The sequence below is a fragment of the Anabrus simplex genome, chromosome 3 (assembly GCF_040414725.1).
Source record: "Anabrus simplex isolate iqAnaSimp1 chromosome 3, ASM4041472v1, whole genome shotgun sequence".
NCBI classification, from domain to species: domain Eukaryota; kingdom Metazoa; phylum Arthropoda; class Insecta; order Orthoptera; family Tettigoniidae; genus Anabrus; species Anabrus simplex.
In genome coordinates this window covers 218530172-218550790 of record NC_090267.1, presented here as the reverse complement: position 1 = coordinate 218550790, position 20619 = coordinate 218530172, and the positions used below count along the sequence as shown (strand labels likewise).

General features: G+C 39.9%; 1 protein-coding gene across 1 annotated transcript in view; it reads left to right on the top strand.

Moving 5' to 3' along the window:
* Window positions 1-5840: 5840 nt before the first annotated feature.
* Window positions 5841-20619, top strand: part of hay (ATP-dependent DNA helicase hay) — a 186450-nt gene continuing 171671 nt past the window's right edge. The window contains exons 1-2 of the mRNA XM_067142877.2: window positions 5841-6054; window positions 13229-13309. Of these exons, the coding sequence (XP_066998978.2) occupies window positions 6024-6054; window positions 13229-13309 (112 nt within the window). The 5' untranslated portion in view covers window positions 5841-6023. The remainder of the gene's footprint in view (window positions 6055-13228; window positions 13310-20619) is intronic.

Here is a 20619-nt window from a genome sequence, read left to right as displayed (position 1 = left end):
TATTAGTGATTTCACTTCTTGTTACCATACCCTCATCCTTTCGTTTTATTCCCCATAGTTCACTTAAGCTCCTATCCCTTCTAAAGCCGCCCCTGCTTCCTCTGCTCAAACACTCTTCTATCCTTTTCCTGGGTACCTCTGCATTACCCTTTTCTCTCTGCACCTTCATAACTTCATTTCATTCTCTTTTCTGACTTTCTTCTTCACTTCCTGTGCCCGTCGCTGCATCCCTAAGCCTTCCTAATCTCACCCCTTCGTCTGCCACTCTTTCTTTTTCACTATTAGCGCTTACGCTTTCACTAAGCTCCACTCTCTGTCCACCTTCATTCCGCTTCCTATTGTCCTTGTTATCTCCTATATCACTATCTTTCACTTGCCTATCATCACCACTATTCACTACACTTCTCTCTTTTTCTTCATCTTGTTTTATCTTCGTTTCTAGGTCTATCAATCTATTCACAGACTCTGCTCCAGCTGCTGCTTGAACCACTAGATCTTGTCCTCTGATAATTGCTCTCAACCCTTGTAGTCTAGCACGTATCATATGTTTTTTCAGAATTTTTTCATTCCTGATCGCTTCAGCTCCTACGTCCTTCTTGATCCATATTTTTACCCTCTGCATTTTACCCGCATTTCCAACCACAATATCCTCCATCAACGCAGAAAACAGTTGTACTTTGATAGGCCTGTTGCCTCTAATTCTTCCCACTCTCTGCACATCGTCTATATCTACTTCACTAAAATTAATTTTCATTTTCCCCTGAATTAGGTCCACTACTTTATAAATTGTAAGCACTTTGTCCTCACTCTTCTCCTCAGGCACACCATATATAAACAGGCATTTCTTCCTTCGATTTAGAGTGTTGGCTTCCACTTCTGCTTTCAGTTTCAGCGTCTCCTCTTCTAAGCGATATGGTGCAATACCATAACCACTATCCGCTAACAGCAATGCATTTACCCTATTTAGACTTAATCTTGTCTGGACAGCTGAATTTCTTCAGACTCTTGAACCATGCCCAGATCCAGGCCATGATGCATCGACACAGGTGGAAACTTCTTGGCATTGCATGTTGCCTGCACAATGATACTTGCATACGCGTTCGTGTTTATGTATTGATCACCATTATTTGGAGGCTTATTAATTCTAACATGAATGCAGTCAAGAGCACCCATTGCTGCTGGAAAATAGTACTTTTCCTGCCACTCTTGTTTTGCAACATCAAATTCCATATCTATTTCAGAAAATTTTATCTACATTGTAGGTTTAGCCAAGTTTTTTTGACACAGTTGTTTGATCTTCTCCTATGCCACACTGAAATCCAGGGTCACCTCTCAATCTTAAAAATGCCTTTAATTTGACTATATTATTAATAGCGCCTGCTCTTGTTTCCAGTTTTTCTGGTCCAAATAAGTATTGATTTAAGCAGTCAACATTCACTTTTGAAAAACGATACAGACTTTTAAAGTTATTAGACTTCACATGTTTTCGTTAAGCGGTGAAAGTATGCTAACAAACATTTTCACTTTGTTCATGGTCAAACTCTGCAGCAGATATCTGTACATCTTAGAAAACGACATCCGAATGCGTTGAAATATCGTGAAGTGCCTGGATATCCCAGGACGGGTTCGGCTCGCCAGGGGTAGGTCTTTCTATTTGACTCCCGTAGGCGACCTGCGCGTCGTGATGAGGATGAAATGATAATGAAGACAACACATACACCCAGCCCCCGTGCCATTGGAATTAATCAATTAAGGTTAAAATCCCCGATCCGGCCGGGAATCGAACCCGGGACCCTCTGAACTGAGGGCCAGGACGCTGACCGTTCAGCCAACGAGTCGGACATCCGAATGCGTTTACGATGGTTAACTAACATTTCCATTTTGAAGAATTTATTTTCAACACACACGTCTCTGTATTTGAAATTTAGCGTCGCGTAAAAGTTCCGAATCACGTCGGGGTCACCAAATGTTGCATTAAGGGTTTAACTGAATTAGTATTAACCAGATAATTATTTATTATTATGTCTTTCAGTATCAGTAAACTATTTTTTGTACATTAATTCAAATATATACCGGTATGTAAAACAAAAATCTCATCTCATCTCAGAGGAAGTAGGCCTATTATTCAAAGCTCTTCTCTTTGACACATCTCCAGTTTATGTCCTTGTAAGTCTAGAATGACTCTATGACTCTAACACGATATCGGCGTTGATTCTTTGGATGAAAAATGTACTGAGTATTGTACTGGACGTCACAAGCGTCGGTGGCTCATGGAAGTTTTCTTTAGTATTTTTGACATCAGTTCAGTGTGTGCATTTATATTTTGAGTCATACACGATTAATACATTTGTCTCCAGACTTGAATGCTTGAACATGCTGGTGAAAGAACGGGTATTTCCGCAGATGGCAAAGATAGCTTCAAACATTCATCTCACCCATGAACTCAGGTCCTGCACCGGAAGCCTTCTATGTGTGAAGGAAGCTCTGCTTCCAACTGAGGAAAAACTACATAAGAGGAAAACTTGCTACACGATCGCTCCAAGCAAGAAAAGGAAAACTGCATACATCTGCCACTCTTGCAGAAAACCCATTCGTCTGAAATGTGCTAAACAGTAAACAGCTATTTGCTGTGTTCAGCTCTAAACAATAGTGAATAAGAATGTTAGCCTTATTTGTTGAATTAAACTACCGGTATCAATTTTGAGCCAAATCCATTGACTTCAGCAATGGATCAGGGACTACAAATTGCTGGTGGTTTTTGCTTTGTTGCTGTTTTGCATTATATCGTCATATTAACGGAACCATGCCTTTTGTTTCCCGCATGTACAAGGAATAACAAATTTCCGTTTATATTGTTTTCATGGTACTCAAATGCCCCTTGTAAGGCATTTTTCAAATAAATTATGTTTCCCAAGTTATTAGGTACCGGTACCGTAGGCCTACCTATAGAGAAGTGTTGTAAGTGGTATTTTGTTTGTGTGTGTGATGTCATGGAATTTACAGTTTAATTTTGAACCATGAGACAATTACTAGAGCGGTTTGTCAGATCGTTCCTGGGCATGTACAGTCACTCCCATAAATATTCGGCCACTGATAAAATCCGCGAAAAAATGATGACGATAACGCAACCATGAGCAAGAAGTGAAACCAAGTGTGTCTAAGTAATAGAACTACATGTGGTTGCTTATGCCGAAGAGGAATCAGGGAGCATTGATTTACATTATGCTGTAAAAGAAAGGATTTTGCTCACATGGGTGAAATGACACGCCTCAGAAATATTCGGTCACCCGGAAAGGCCAGGATTGCCGTTATGTTCATTGACAGAGACAGGGCAGATAGCGTTGCAAAATTTTCTGTTCAGAAATGCTGTGCCGCAAGACCCATCGTGCCGAAGTCATTCGCTGTAGTGTTGCGGACAGGTATCAAATAGGATGCAAAAGACAACACAATACCACGTTTGAAGAACGCCAGCTCGTGATATTCCATCATGCTCGAGGTAAATCGCATAGAAAGATATCGCAGATGTTTAACATAGCAGAATAATAGTTGGAGATATAATCAGACGATTCAAAAATGAAGAAAGAATTGATTCGGTTCCTCACACAGGCAGACCAAGAAGGCTGACAGAACGACAGGAGCGGTTTGTGCTTCGGAATGGGAAAAGAAATCCAAAAATTAGTGCTCAGAAAGTGGTAGCAGCTGTCTTAGAGGAGTGTAGAAAGAAAGTGAGTACTGCAACCGTCCGAAGAGCACTGCGAAGGAATGAGTTACTTGGGAGAAGAGCTAGGAGGAAACCATTCATTAGCGCGGTATATGAAAAGAAGCGGTTAGAGTACGCAAAACCTACGTAACCAAATACAATTCTTGGTGGGAGGATGTGTTATTTCTTGATGAGTCAAAGTTCAACGTGTTTGGGTCCAATGGAAAGCAATTGGTGTGGCGGAAACGTCACGAGGTACTGGAAACAAGCAATTTACAGGCAACGGTAAAACATGGTGAAGGAAGTGCAATGGTGTGGGGATGTGTTGCATCGAACAAGGTTGGTGCACTGAGTTTCACTGAATATATGTTGACAAAAGAGGGCTATTTGGCTATCCTCAAAAACAATTTGCGATAATCTGCGGAACAACTTGGTATACAGCATACTTTCAAATTCTACCAAGATAACGACCCCAAGCACAAGTCGTAACTTGTCAGGGAGTGGCTGCTGTACAACTCCCCGAAGGTTTTGGAGACTCCACCACAATCACCCGACCTGAACCCCATCGAGAATGTGTGCAGTCAAATGAAGGCAGCTCTGCAATTCCGGCCGACAAGTTCCCTCACAGACTTGAAGAGGAGACTGCTACAAGAATGGGCTGCATTAAGCCCTGATTATATCAAGAAAGTTATCGCCAGTATGCCGAATCGACTGGAAGAGGTCATAAAACATGAAGGTGGACCTACAAGGCACTGAATGTGTAACAGGGTTGTGAATTATGCGAGTTTATGTTGCTTTTTTGTACAGTGGCCGAACATTTTTGAGGCGGCACTGGAATTATTGCTTATATTTAAATGTACGACAGATGGCGTACTAATGACTGCCAGAAGAGTTTGACTTACATCACAATGTGTCTATAACGTTGTATTATATTTTCCTACATGTTTCGTTGTATTATATATTATCATTATAGTGTAAGAATAATTATCCAATAAAAGTGTATAAAAATCAGAGTGACCGAATATTTATGGGGGTAACTGTATGTTCTTCGAAATGAATCTGGGTTAACTTGTTTTCTACTCATTAGATATTGCAGCAGCGTTGCCAATCTAATAAAATGGAATTATTGGACTCTGTCTGAAGTCATCGTATTTTGTCAAGAATTATCATACGTTCAACAAATTCGCTTCTACAAACTTTACACCGTTCTTTATACATGTTACCTTTAAAAGGTTCTGGCCAGTCTTTAAAATCCAAATCAGTTAACAAGTCTTTTCTAAATGCCATCACCAAGCCACGTATTATTTAGACCTAGTGGCCCGTTACGATCCGACCAAGTGCAGTATTCACTGGCTAATGTCCCATTGGGGCCGATGGATCTTGTTTTGTTAGGGCAGTACTTGTAGTACGATAGTCTGCTGACAACTAATATACTGGCAATGCATTCTACACCGTTCTTACTTACACGTCCGACCTTCTCACTTTTCTAGTTAGAACACTAGTGTAACTACAATAACTGGGATATTTCAGTTAAAAGAATCTCGAAAAACTGCAGTACGAAAGTATCGTATATCGCAAAAGGTAAAATGATCGTATGTCACGATAAATTATCCCATAGTTGGCAAATTTCTGAGTTTTGTTTATGCATACAGTATTGTTTATAAAAAAAATCAATCAGGCCTCAACCGTATTTCTTTTTCGTTTTATACATTTTTTATGACTTTTCACAAATCGCTTATCAAACACATACTGCACACACAGTCCCTGGCTTTGCAAATAGACCACTCAAATAATTGTCAACAAAGCACAGATATTTCACATTGAGTAACAGACACTGTGAACTGTGCAGAGCCATGCAGAACAGCTTACGCCATTTAAAATTCGTACTTCAACTGTTACGCAGCGTATTATCGGAGAAATATATGTCGTTAAACGTCGTGATCCATTGTGAATGTATCGACTGCATACATAGCTGCATGGAAGCCAATCACAGTAATATTTTGGAGATACGCTATTTTAAAACATGGACCATATGATTATAATACTTCTTTCTCGATACGCGCTCCTTATTTCAGTTTGACGGGAGGTTATTGAGTGGAATATCTTCCGTTTGAACGCTCTTTGCTATCTTTTTGGCCGTGGTCTCTTTGATTACTAATCAGCTGGTCGAGATTCGCTTCATGCTCAGCTCAGTGTTAAAAGCTGTGTTATTGAGTGGCGAATTGGTTGTCGAAGATAGTTGTTCATTGAAAGCAATTTATGTTCATTCGTGTTATTGCTAAATTAGTGTAAGATTACACCCCTACATTACCCGTGTTATTGAATGGGTGGACCGAAAAAGAATAAAAAGGATGGTGGGTATTTCATTTAGTTTTCCTCCAAATAACATCCATAATTTTGTATTTTGGTTGAATTTGGGATTTTAATTTCTTGGAGAGAGATAAAAAAAGAGATGCATTTTGATGTCATTGCTGGACGTATGTTGCGAATTAGAATAAGAATGATTTATTGTCGTTAAATGAAATGTAGATACATAGTAGGGCCTACATTCATTTATTTAGGCCTATTTATTTATCTGTCGTATGTCAGAGGACATTATCATTTACAGTCTATGAAATAAATATCCTACCATACAAAATATTCATTGGACTGCATTCCACAAATACATTGTTTAATTACCAGTGTTTGGTCGGAACTATACAATGCACAATTATTTATATAATCTTATCAGTTACTATCAGTCACTACTGATCTGCATTTAGGGCAGTCGCCCAGGTGGCAGAATCCCTAAGTGTTGTTTTCTTAGCCTTTTCTTAAATGATCGCAAAGAAATTGGAAAATTATTGAACATTTCCCTTGGTAAGTTATTCCAATCCCTAACTCCCCTTCCTATAAACAAATATTTGCCCCAATTTGTCCTCTTGAATTCTAACTTTATCTTCATATTGTGATCTTTCTTACTTTTAAAGACACCACTCAAACTTATTCGTCTACTGATGTCCTCCCATGCCATCTCTCCACCGACAGCTCAGAACATACCACTTAATCGAGTAGCTCGTCTCCTTTCTCCCAAGTCTTCCCAGCCCAAACTTTGCAACATTTTTGTAACGCTACTCTTTTGTTGGAATCACCCAGAACAAATCAAGCTGCTTTTCTTTGGATTTTTTCCAGTTCTTGAATCAAGTAATCGTGGTGAGGGTCCCATACACTGGAACCATACTCTAGTTGGGGTCTTACCGGAGACTTAAATGCCCTCTCCTTTACATCCTTACTACAACCCCTAAATACCCTCAATAACCATGTGCTGAGATCTGTACCCTTTATTAACAATCATATTTATGTGATTACCCCAATTAATAATAATAATAATAATAATCGTTTGGCCTCAGCTACCGTGTCCAGACATTTCAATTTGACGCCATCTGGCTGTCTGCTCGTCAGTTTCGACGCTCCATTTTCTCTAGGCCCACTAGATGGCAGACTGAGTAAACTGAAACTCTCTTGGGCATCTATGGCTGAGATTTAATGAATTTTGTTGGGTAAACACCAAATGTGTCACCAGAGATCTTTTACATGCCGACATCGTACGACATGGAGTGTCGAATGGACTTTTTCTGCTCTTCAAAAATCAGACTACCTCTGCCGGGTTTGAACCCGCTATCTTGGGATCCGGAGGCCGACACTCTACCACTGATCCACAGAGGCAGCTATTACCACAATTAAGGTCTTTTCTTATATTAACACCTAGATACTTACAATGATCCCCAAAAGGAACTTTCACCCCATCAACACAGTAATTGAAACTGAGGAGTTTTCCTATTTGTGAAACTCACAACCTGACTTTTAACCCCGTTTATCATCATTACATTGTTGTGACGCGTTTTAAATAATAGATTTGTTTCATTTTCAGGGAGAAATACAATAAAACCGAGTGTGCCTAAATGTTCGGAAAATGCTGGCGTTCACATTCCCTCATGGCTGAACGTATTTTTTTTTCTAATATGGAGTTACATTTGAGGAAAGATCCACCTCTTCAAAACACATTGTTAATTAACATAAAACATCATGGGACTAGTTTCAGCCATTACCGATATAACCAAGTGATATGATTAGTACATAAAATACATAGGCCCTACATTTAAAATAAACACTTAAAAATTCAAGTCTGTGAACTGTCATATAGATATTTTTCTCTCTTTCTTAATCCGTGTACCCTCCAGGGTCCATTTTTCCCTCGGACTCAGTGAAGATCCCATCTCTACCTCCACAAGGTCAGTGTCCAGGAGCGTGAGACTTTGGGTCGGAGGATACAACTGGGAAAGAGGACCAGTACCTCACATGCTACGCTGAACAGGGGTCTTGTGGGGGGATGGGAAGATTGGAAGGGATAGACAAGGAAGCGGCCGTTGCCATAAATTAGGTACCATCCTGGCATTTGCCTGCAGGATAAGTGGGAACTATGGAAAACCACTTCGAGGATGTCTGAGGTGGGAGTAACCCTCCTCAACTCAGTTGACCTCCCGAGGTTGAGTGGACCCCCTTCCAACCTCATACCACAAATTTCATAGCAGAGCTGGGAATCGAACCAGAACCTTCGTGGGGGTGGCAGCTAATCACACTGACCACCACACCACAGAGGTGGATGTTATGTACATATAAGAAATAAAATCATCTCAGTAGCTGGGCTGAGTGGCTCAGACAGTTAAGGGGCTGGCCTTCTGACCCCAACTTGGCGGTCTGATCCTAGCTCAGTCCGGTGGTATTTGAAGGTGTTCAAATATGTCAGCCTCGTGTTTGTAGATTTACTGGCACATAAAAGAACTCCTGCGGGAGAAAATTCTGGCACCTTGGTGTGTCTGTAAACTGTCAAAAGTAGTTAGTATGATGTAAAAACAATAACATTATTATTAATCTTGTCAGTCTTTGCTAATACAATTCTAATACACTTCATTCTGGAGTCATCTAGTTGAGGGATTACATCAAATAAGACATGATGTGTGGTATTACTTTGCCTTATTTTATGTATAATTAAAATATGGTTTGCATAAGGGGACTTCATAAAACTGCAAGCCTTACAGAAAAGAAGTCCAGTCTAGTTGTTTGTTGTTGTCGGTAAAGATCAAGTTGGACATTATAGATGTCCCCTCTAATTGCACTGCCGAGTGTGTGTTATTATGTCCAGAACAGAAACAACATTGAATGAAATTTAGAGTTAAACACGTTATTTATTTATTTATTTATTTAAGGTTAGCCACATTCCAAGAGTCTTTTTGAAACAACCGTACCGGCATATCCTCCAAACACAGGGGAACACATAATTTGTAATTTATTTCCACTTTACCGAGCTCGATAGCTGCAGTCGCTTAAGTGTGGCCAGTATCCAGTAATCGGGAGATAGTGGGTTCGAGCCCCACTGTCGGCAGCCCTGAAGATGGTTTTCCGTGGTTTCCCATTTTCACACCAGGCAAATGCCGGGGCTGTACCTTAATTAAGGCCACGGCCGCTTCCTTCCCATTCCTAGGCCTTTCCTATCCCATCGTCGCCGTAAGACATATGTGTCGGTGCGACGTAAAGCAAATAGCAAAAAAAAAAAATCCACTTTTCTTGTGGCTGTTTTTGTCGCTTTTAGCCAGATATGGGGTTCATATGGATTATTCAACTTTATTGTATTGCATCTAGGAGAATAAACTTTTGGGTTGAAAATTTGTTGCAATTTTCTTGTAACAGTAGCTTTAAAGAACGCATGTTGCTAGAAGAATCATCATTCAAACTCATGAAAGTTTTTTCTTTGATCTTTTCTGCATCTTGGAGCCTTTCTCTGTCACTTAAGATCAATTTTAGCTCCAACCAAGTAGGCTACTGTAGAGTAGGATATTGCTCTTTGCTGATGAAAGAAAGAAAGAAAGAAAAAAGTCACTCTGGATCTGCATTTCGGGCTGTTGCCCAGGTGCAGATTCCCCATCAGTTCTTTGTTTGGTCTGTTCTTATATGAATTCAAAGAAGTTGGAAATTTATCAAACATTTTCCTTGATAAGTTATTCCAATCCCTAATTCTTCTTCCTATAAACAAATATTTGCCCCAGTTTGTCTTCTGGAATTCCATTATCTTCATTTTATGATTTTTCCTATTTTAAAAACTCTACTCAAGCTTATTCGTCATTGTTTCAAGCTGTCAGTGAAGAGATTGCATGGAATGACATTAGTAGACAAATAACCTTGAGCGGAACTTTTAAAAATCATAATATGGAAATAAGGTTGGAATTCATGGGGACCAATTGGGGCAAATATACATATTTTTTTTTTTTACAATTTGTTTTACATCACATCGATACAGATAGATTTTATGTGGCCTTACTTAAGCCCCAGCATTTTCCTGGGGTGAAAAATGGGAAACCACATAAAACCATATTCAGGGCTGCTGACAGTGGGGTTCGAACCCACTATCTCCGAATTGGGCAAATATTAATTTATAGAACGAATAGTAAGGGATTTGAATCATTTATGAAGGGAAATATTCATTCAATAAATTTCAAAGTTCTTTGAAGGTATTTAATAAAAGGATACGTAAACAATTGATACGGAATCTGCCATCCAGGCAAAAGCCCTACATGCGGAGCATTCATGATTGAACATTCTGCTTAGTCAAGCAACTCATCTCCTTACTTTCAAGTCTTCCCAACGCAAAGTTTGTAAAATTTTTGTAACACTACTCTTCTGGTGGAAATCGCCCAGAACAACTCATACTACTTTTCTTTTAATATTTTCTAGTTCTTGTGTCAAGTAATCTTAGTGAAGGTTCCATACACTAGAACCATACTGTCATTCTTACCTATGATTTATGTGCCTTCTCCTTTACATCTTTACTACAACCCCTAAATATCCTCATAACCATATGAAGAAATCTCTAACCCTTATTTACAATCCCATTTTTGTGATTACACCACTGGAAGATCTTTCCTTATATTAACACCTAGGTGTTTACAGTGATCCCCAAGTAGGTATTTACAGTGATCCCCATGAGCTAGTCATCCCATTACCACTTTGTAAAACTTGGCAACTTGACTTTTCATCCTGTTATCCATCATACCATTGTCTGCCGTTCATCTCACAACTTTTTCAAGGTCTTTTTGCAGTCTCTCACTTTCGTGGTTTCTCATTTTCACACCAGGTAAATGCTGGGGCTGCACCTTAATTAAGGCCATGGCTGCTACCTTTCCAGTTCGAGCCCTTTCTCATCCTTCCATCACCGCCAACCGTCAGAGCCCCTCACAATCCTGGAACTTATTTATTACTCCATACAGGATAAATTCATCCACAGAAGGAAAGAAAGCATAATAGGCAGAAGCCATCATATTTCTGCAAACTTATTGTTTAATTTACATTGTAGGTATATCACTCGAGACAATTTGTTACATAAATCTGGTTTGTGAATGTTCCAGGGTAATTTAAGATCAAAATTTAGTCCCGATAACTACAAATACTCCCACCTCAAATTCCATTAAGTGAAAATTATCTGTACTGTTACAATTTAAGAATAGCATTTTAATATTCAGCTATTTACAGTATCTTCATTATCTTTTCTTTTTCACAGTACCCTGCCCTGTGCAATTATCTTGATATCCATAGAAAGTACTCATTTGCTTGACAGATTGTGGTGTGATAACCTAGGGGCATTGTGACTGGCTTCTCACCAAGGTGTTATCAGTTCGAATCCTGACCTATTCAAGTGGGATTTTCGAAATGAAAAGTCACACTTCTGTGGTTCAGATTCCACATAAACCTGGAGGTCCTGTGGCTATGATCTTGATGTGAACAGTCGCATAAAACATCAAGCTTCGTTGTTTGTTTTTAATTGACAGATTGCTGGCAATGTCATTTGTGTACATAACAAAAAAGGTTGAATGAATGAAGCTTGTGCTATGCCTATAATAATACTAAGTACAACTGAGTGAGTTGGCCATGCATTTAGGATTGCGTAGCTGTGAGCTTGCCTTTGGGAGATGGTGGGTTCGAATCCCACCATTGGCAGCCTTGAAGATAGTTTTCCATGGTTTCCTATTTTCACACCAGGCAAATGTTTAGGCTGTACCGTAATTAAGGCCACAGCCACTACCTTCCCAATCCTAGCCCTTACCCATCCTGGCGTCACCAAAAACCTTCACTGTCTTTGTGTGGCATTAAACCACTAGCAATAAAAAACCAAAACAAAAAAGTCTAAGTAGGCCTGCAATCAGTATTTTACTATCCACTGCTACCATTTTTTTAATGCTGTTGTGGTAAGATGTAACCAATGACAATTCAAGTTATTTAACCCCATAGTAATTTCGCCAACACAGCTTTCGCTTCCCACCAGTGCCCTAGTCATAATTCCCATTATGCTATTAATCTGTCCAGCCCCGCGGTGTAGGGGGCAATGCGTTCGCCTGCCACCTGGCGGCCCTGAGTTCGATTCCCGGCCCAGTCACATTCCTCACATTCAACACTTTACACTTCCGCCATTTACAAACTACACGCAAATTCCTCACATATGGTGCAAGTAGGAGCAAGAGATCTTTCTAGGTCGATGCCCCAAACAAATAGGATTTAAAAAAAATGCTTTTAATCTTGGATGGAGGGAAATATGTCATATAATACAGAGTTGTCTGTTTATTGTAATTAGGGTGCATTGTTATGTACTAGTAGTTCAAGCTTCCTAACTTGCATTTCCTACAGATGTAGATGCATATCTTATTTATTTTTTTAAAGTTCTAATATGGAATATAAGGAAATGAGGGTTTTCAAGTATCAGAGGAAAAGTATTTTGATGTATCCATTGTGATTATTGTGTTAAGAGGACGTGCAGGTGGGCAGAGGATAAAAACTGGAAGAGGTATTGAAGAATAAGGGTATTGGTGAAAGAAAGGAAATGGCCACGAAGAGCATAGAAATGAAACTCCTTAGGCCTCACAAATCTAATACTGTCAGGATTGGAAGAGAACAAGAGTTGACCAATGAAGGTCAGTTAGGAAAAATGAAAGTGGGGTGCCCACTGAGTGAGTGGCTATATGTGGGTTCGAACCTCACTGTTGGCAGCCCTGAAAAGGATCTTCCTTGGTTTCCCCTCCTCACACCAGGCAAATGCTGGGGCTTTGCCTTAATTAAGCACACAGTCGCTACCTTCTTACTCCTAGCCCTTTCCTATCCCATCACCACCATAAGATCTATCTGTGTTAATGTGATGTACAACAAATGGTAAAAAATAAAAATAAAAAAAAATATGTGGAGTCTGACAAAAGCAGCAGAAGCAATGTCAGCCTCTGCTATGGCTCCATAGTCGTCAACTCACATTCCCTAGTTGAAGGCCCCTGGAGGTTATCCTTTTTACAACAGGCAACAGATACTGTAGATGCATTCTTCTGCTACTACCCATAGGGGAAATAGCCATTGGTTGATGAATATGTGTGTTTACGTAACCTATTGAGATAATGTTAAGTTTGTTTATAAAATTGGAGTTTTTTTTACTTTAGGCTGTGCATAATTTATTTTCAGATTCCAAGAAATGGAAAAAGAGAAAGAGGGAGGATGAAGATTACTCCTATGCTGAGGATGAGGGTGATGCTGGAATTGGAGGTAGGTAGACTTGTTAGAGTGTATTCGTGGTTAAATGTAGTATTGATGTTACTTGCGGCCGAAGGTCAAGTTGTAGGAGGAAGAGAAAGTGATCATTACAATACTAACCGCACTTGCCCCTCACTGCTGTGATAGTGACATTGCTTTTGTTTCAAACAATGTACTGCTGGCTGGTAAGTGGCACTCATCACATAATCTCTCTCTCATTGACTTATTGTAGTCTCTTGATGATATACAGAAAAGGAGGTCTAGAAATAGACTCTGATCAACCATGCCCTTATCAGTACATTGCCAGGAACCCAATAGATATCTGTACAATAGAATAACAATACAATGACAGTCAACTCTATAACGATAAAACATTCTGGTCCCAGCATGAAATCCATTAATTCACTGTAAAATTAATCTCAATTTAACCATACTCTTGATAACGATAAATGTCTATTAGGCCCTACATTTAATTTTTTAGACCCCCCTGACATTCTCTCCTCCCAGCACTATAATAATACGAACAACCTGCCAGGTGGCCATGATTATTCAGGCATCAAGTTTGTATGGTCTGACACTGCGGTTAGTCGGTTTGAGTCCCGTTGCTCAAAAGAATGTTCACCATCGGATTGTTGGCCAGCGGGTTAGGAGAGGTAGTGGTATAAAATTTCTAACCATTAGATTGCGTGCCAAGTTCCTGGATTCAATTCCAAACTTCATTTTTCATATGGATGAGGTTGTGTGATGCTTTTGCTGTTCATTCCTCCATTGGATGGAGACGATAAGCCTTGAGCAGACCACATTCGTGTTCTTGGGCAGGAGGAGGCTATGTGCTGGCACCGTACCTGTCGAAATGAGACTGATTTACAGCTAAATTCACGATATAACAACAGTCCCCTCTGCAACAATATTTTTCTCTGGTTAGCCCTGTATTGTTGTATCAAGGTTTCACTGTGTTGATTTCTAAACTATGATAATGAAAGGAAGAGAGAGAGCATATTTTCCAGCCAAATCTATGGTATGCAGAGATCTGAAATTTTTAACATAGGTAGATGGAAGGAGGTCCAAATCTACTCTTACGCCTAACATCTGTAATTAGGCAGCATTCTCGCCACACCAGCTGTTTTGGTAAGTTGTTAATATTTATCAATAAAAATAATGTCTGTCTAAGTACTCTTCAATTAATTTCCACATTCTTATTCAAAATCATTACAGTGCATTTACTTGTTATATATTGTAATGTGTTGGCAGGCTAAATAAATGAGTACAGGACCTGGTAGTGTTCTACTTCTAAAATTTGATTAACCAAGTATTTAATTTAAACATTAACGCTCTCACCCCTGGATCTGCACTTCCTTCACCCGCATCCGCAAAATGGTTATCCACGGATAATTTAAATATTTTACTACAGTATATTACACCCAATATATTGAAACAGATAGATCTGTTAACATAATACAAAAGGCCTGACACCTGGCACCAGAACCCCTACAGTCACAGGTTCATGAGGGATTTTCTCTTGGGACAACAAACAACATATGAACTTTGTTCCTTCCTTCCGTTAATTGCGGGCAGGTGCCAGTTAGGCTTAGGTCAGATTTATGGCTTTGTGGTCTTCAAGGTTATTTATTATTCTTGTATACCAATGTCAAGGGTCGCCTAACCACAAGCAAAAGCAAGAGTATACCTGAGTGAAAAACAATAAATGTCACTATTTAGAAATTATCAGCAAAATTATCTGCATTACCATACAGTTTGTATCTGCCAAGACACTAAATTCGTGAATCAATCTGCGGATATCCGCATCCGTGCAGGGCTGTACTCATAGTACATGTTACACAATTACACAGTTTGCTCTCTCCCTCTCTCTTGGTTCTCAATGTTTATTTACACTAATCCGGAAAGACTCTGGTCACGAGCACTACAGTTCCACGCAGTCACACCCGTTGGCGCAATCACAGTCCACAGTTCGCAGTTCAGGAAGATGTTCGCTGTCCACACTCTGGTAGAATTCAGTTCACAGCTCCCTGTCAGGACTCAGTGTGGGCCGATGACCTAGCTGTTAGGTCCCTTTAAATAACAAACATCATCAGAACCCAGTGTCTCCTTCTACAGTGCACCAAAACATGCAAAGTTCTCCCACAGCAGCCGGTTCAAGAGACGCACACAACGACAGGTGACAGAACGAGTCCTCAGCTTCAACAGGCGAACACTCCAACAACAGGTTGGGATACACAGGCTGACTGCACTCTTTGCTCTCTTTGCTCACCAGCTGAGCTCACACTGAACTGAACTTCTCGCTAGCTCACTGAGTCCACAAACTGAACTGAACTCCCTTGGTTGTCCGTCGCCGTATAAAAGGGGCCGTCCCTTCGAGATACATCAGCCTCTCGAAGCTCGTGGAAGCCTTCAGATATAGAAGGATCTTGGCTTGCGGGCCTAGTTGTTTCCAAGGCATCCAACGATGCACCGGCCAATGACGGCACTTGCAGCGTTTCACCAATGGGCTCTCCCATGAGGTTCCAGCCCGTTGAAGTTGCACAGTTACGTGCGCTGGCCCTGCCCAACATCGGAGGTTGAAAATGGTGGGTGGAGAGGCCATGCACACAGCACTATAATAATTGTATTCCATATTAGATTCTGTATTGATGTCAACTTTTAGTTGTAGAGATGTATTATCTATCTTTTTTTCAATACAATGTAATACAATTTGTGATGTATATTAGGGGGGCCTATATCACTAAATCCACAACCACATTAAAATAGTAGTACACATTTCATCCTCTTTTAACGGATATCTTCAGCTACGTAAGTTGCGGGAATAAATAAACAAAATTAAAATTAACACTAGTCTACATATTAAAGAGGGGAATTTTGATCCCTCGTTTTTAACACATTGTTAACTATATGTGTAACTATGTCTTATTAAAATGTGATACCATACATTGTCATCTTCATCATCCATGTCCCACTCCAGTCGCCTGTGTGTGGTTACTGTACTTTTGGTAATTTAAATGCACTCGGAAAACATTTTAAATTTAACTAGATTGAATATTGTACAGATTGTGATCAATTCACATTATAAAGCTCTTATAAACTGTGTGTTTTTTATGAAGAGTTGGTGGGATACGATATTGTACAATGCACTGATATGTTGTGAATACAACAAAAATCTTTGTTGAAGTTTCAAATGATAATTTCTAGTACAGAAGTTTAATATCAATTTAAAATAGTCTGTTTTTTTTTTTTTTTTGCTTTATGTCGCACCAACACAGATAGGTCTTATGGTAACGATGGGATAGGAAAGGCCTAGGAGTTAGAAGGAAGCGGTCGTGGTCTTAATTAAGGTACACCCCCAGCATTTGTCTGGCGTGAAAATGGGAAACCACAGAACCATCTTCAGGGCTGCCGACAGTGGGATTTAAACCCACTATCTCCCGGATGCAAGCTCACAGCCACGTGCTCCTAACTGCATGGTCAAAGTCTGTTGTTGAATGGACTTTTATGAACAGGTGAAAGACTAGTAAAATAACATTATGGGGTTTCTTAGCAGGAAACATCTCTCATGAGTGACAATGGACTGCTTAATAGGAGATCTTGAATTGCACAAGTTGAATACCCAGTAACTCTGTGATATTATACGTCAAGCTTGTATGAGAAGTCTGTGAGGAACAAAAAAAAATAATTTTTAGAACGAAAGCCTCGAGGATGTTGGAATAAATTGAAACGATGCAGAAAAATGGACTACTTGCTACTCGCTGGCGCCGTGGGAAGAGATGTGACTTGTTGTTCCACCCTTGTTCGACAACACGACTGACCGCTGTGTAACTTTGAAGGTTGAGAGGCAGCCTTGTTGAGGCGAAGTGGAGGGGAATTGGAGTGGGGGACCTTTGTGGGCAGGGCAAGAATAGAGCTGGGAGAAGTATGTGTGATATTTTTTTGCATTAGGAGTGATATCTTGTTTTGTTAATGACTTCAAATAATTTGTCAGAGAAGATGTTATGTTTTTCCAAAATTACATTTCAAACACATTTAGAAGAATGCCTTTGTTTTTGATGCATAGTATGCTAAGATCTTGACATAAGGTGGGAAAGGAATGGTTAAAATTGTCATTTGGGTGCTCATGGCAGAAAATCTATTACTCGTATATTTCTTGATGTTGAGGTGTTCCTGGTAAGTAGTCCATTTCTGCATCTTCTCAGTTTATTCCAACATCCTTTAGGCTTTTGTTATACTTGACAAGTTTTTTTTCTTCCTCGTAGACTTCTCATCCAAGCTTAACATTACACAGCTACTGGACATTCATGTTGTGCGATTCAATATCTCCTATTAAGCCGTCCACTGTTACTCACGAGAGATGTTCCCTGCTAAAGAACCCCACAATTTTACTAGTCTTTCACATGTTTTCAAAGTCCATTTAACAAACTATTTTAAATTGATTGTAACATAAACTTTCATACTAGTAATTATCAATTAAAACTTCAACAATGTTTTTCATTGTATTCATAGCATGTCATTGCATCATATAATATTGTATCCCACCAAGTCTTCATCAGAAACACACAGTTCATAAGAGCTTTGTAGTGTGTATTGATCACAACCTATGCATTATTCTACCGATTCAAACTGTTTCCCAGTGCATTTAAATTACCAAAAGTATAAGGGGCTGTCAAATGAAAATCGAAAAAACAGTACAAAGCCAACATTTTGAACACTTTCTTTAACTATGAGTAAGTACACTGTACAGTCATTGTAATGTGTAACTGTAACATACTAAGTAAGAGTGTTTTCTTGCTAATTAAAATCAACTGCACATCTACCAAAGTATCTAATAACTTTTCTTAATGTTGTATTGGTACCTTTACCCAACTAGGGTGACGTTTACACACAGTCAAGTCAGTGGTGACTGGTAAATCACAGATTCTAAATTATTTTGCAAACCGCTTGTTTGCGGACCCATGTTTACTAAGACTCTTTTGCTTCTAGTATTGTGTACTTACAGCTGTTTTATTTTGCACTATTAATTATGATACACTCTGTATGTGTTATACAGTGAGTTTCCTTCATCGGTTGACCAGCAAGCGCGTCCAGCTTATCTGCCTTCCATTGACTCTTCACTCCCTGCTCTGCAGCATAGCAACAAGGACAGCACTTCGCTCACTTTATCCGTTCATGACATGAGATTACAATTAAAAGTTAAGAAAATAAGAATTGAGAAAATAAGTTCGTACCTTATGGCAGGAGTTGTCTGGCTCCATGGCTAAATGGTTAGCCTTTGGTCGCAGGGGTCCTGGGTTTGATTCCCGGCCGGCTCGGAAGTTTTAACCATGATTGGTTAATTTTGTTGGCATGGGGCTGGATCTAAGTGTCGTCCTCATCATAATTTCATTCTCATCACGATGAGCAGCTCGCCTACGGGTGTCAAATCAAAAGACCTGCACCTGGCGAGCTGAATATGCCCTTCGACACTCTTGGCACTAAAAGCCATATGCTATTTCTTTTACAGGAGATGTTGGAAATGTTCTTCTCCTGAATCCACACATTTCTGGCATTGTCTAAGGTAACTCCGATTCACACGCATAAGTTCGTCTTCTGTAACTGATGACATAGATATCGATTCCGATAGGGAACCTGAAATATTTGTCCCGAATGAGTAAATTTATAATACCCGTGTAGTTGGTTCGTTATTGGGTATTATACATTTTTCCAGTGAACTCATTCCTGGTTGCGTAGAGGCGCGCGGCTGTGAGCTTGCATCCGGGAGATGGTAGGTTCGAATCCCACTATCGGCAGCCCTGAAGATGGTTTTCCGTGGTTTCCCATTTTCACACCAGGCAAATGCTGGGGCTGTACCTTAATTAAGGCCATGGCCGCTTCCTTCCAACTCCTGGCCCTTTCCTATCCCATCGTCGCCATAAGACCTATCTGTGTCGGTGTGACGTAAAGCCCCTAGCATTCCTGGTTGCCAGCGTTTTGCTCCAGTGTGCTAAATTGGGCTCATCAGTTGGTAAATAGCACACCCATCAAGACGCATCTGTCATCTGATGGCCAGGCTGGCATCAGTTTTTAGAAATGAGACAGTCTCATAGTGCATTGGCACTGCCGGTGGCTCCAAGTAGCCTACGCAGTGGCCTCCACAGTATGCACTGGCCATGCGTCTTGGTGGGTGTGCTATTTACCAACTAATGAGCCCAGTTTAGCACACTGGGGTGAAACGCTGGCAACCAGGAATGAGTTAGCTGGGAAAGTTATAATGTCCAATAACAGACCAACTACATTGGTATTCTGTAACTGAAGCTGCTTCTCTCCGAATATGTTTTTACAGTTCGTCCGCAGTGTGAGGGTTTCTTGCATACACTTTATTTTTTAATCTCTCCCTTAAATAAAAGTCTTAAAGACCATGATGGCCACATGTCTGTACTAATAACACGGTCTTCAAAAATTTCCGCAATTAAGTTTGATGTGTCATTAGCTGTATGTGCGGTGGCAGAGTCTTGCTGAAAATATCCATTTCGACAGTCAATGTAGTTTGTCAAAAGAATGGTTTGAGTATATAATCCCTGTATCTTTGTGCATTAATTGTGCCCTGAAAAAAGATAGTCCTATAATTCTGTATCCATTCACTGCGGATTATACTCTGATACGTTCGTCATGTAGAGGAATTTTGCATATGCGTTTTTTTTTTTCTGTACTCCAATATCTGTCGAAACATACCTATATAAATGGAACCATGCTTCGTCAGAGAAAAATATTAAGTGTGTATGATTTCATCATGAACGTTTTGCAACATCCAATGATCACGTAGATGCAGTTCATGTACTACAGTTACCTTGTATGGTTTCAATTTTAACATTTTTGTAGCCCGCCCTACTGAGCTCTTCCAAACACCAGTTTCTTGTCCAAGTCGTCTTACGGATTTTGTAGGGGTATTTTCTAATTTTTCTGCAATTTCATTTACTTTTTCCTCATTAAGTACATGTTTTTAAACATTTTGCTTCTTATCGAGTAACGAACCATTTCCTCTCAATGTTTAAGAGTTTCTGCATGGTCTCCCTATGTGGAGGGGGTACACCTGGAGATTGTGTTACAAATTGCCTAATGACTTCCTTGCTAGATTTCTTCACATTAATGTACATAAATACTCTTTCCTCTACCGTGAACACATGTGGAGGCATTATGAGAACTATACCCCGAAGTAACATTTCACAACTCAAGAACGGTTGGAGCGACAGATCAACACTTGATACACATTCTAAGCACGAACATGAACTGTGAAGTGTGGGTATTCTCGTGCTCTCACTGTGCTGCATAATGGGGCGTGG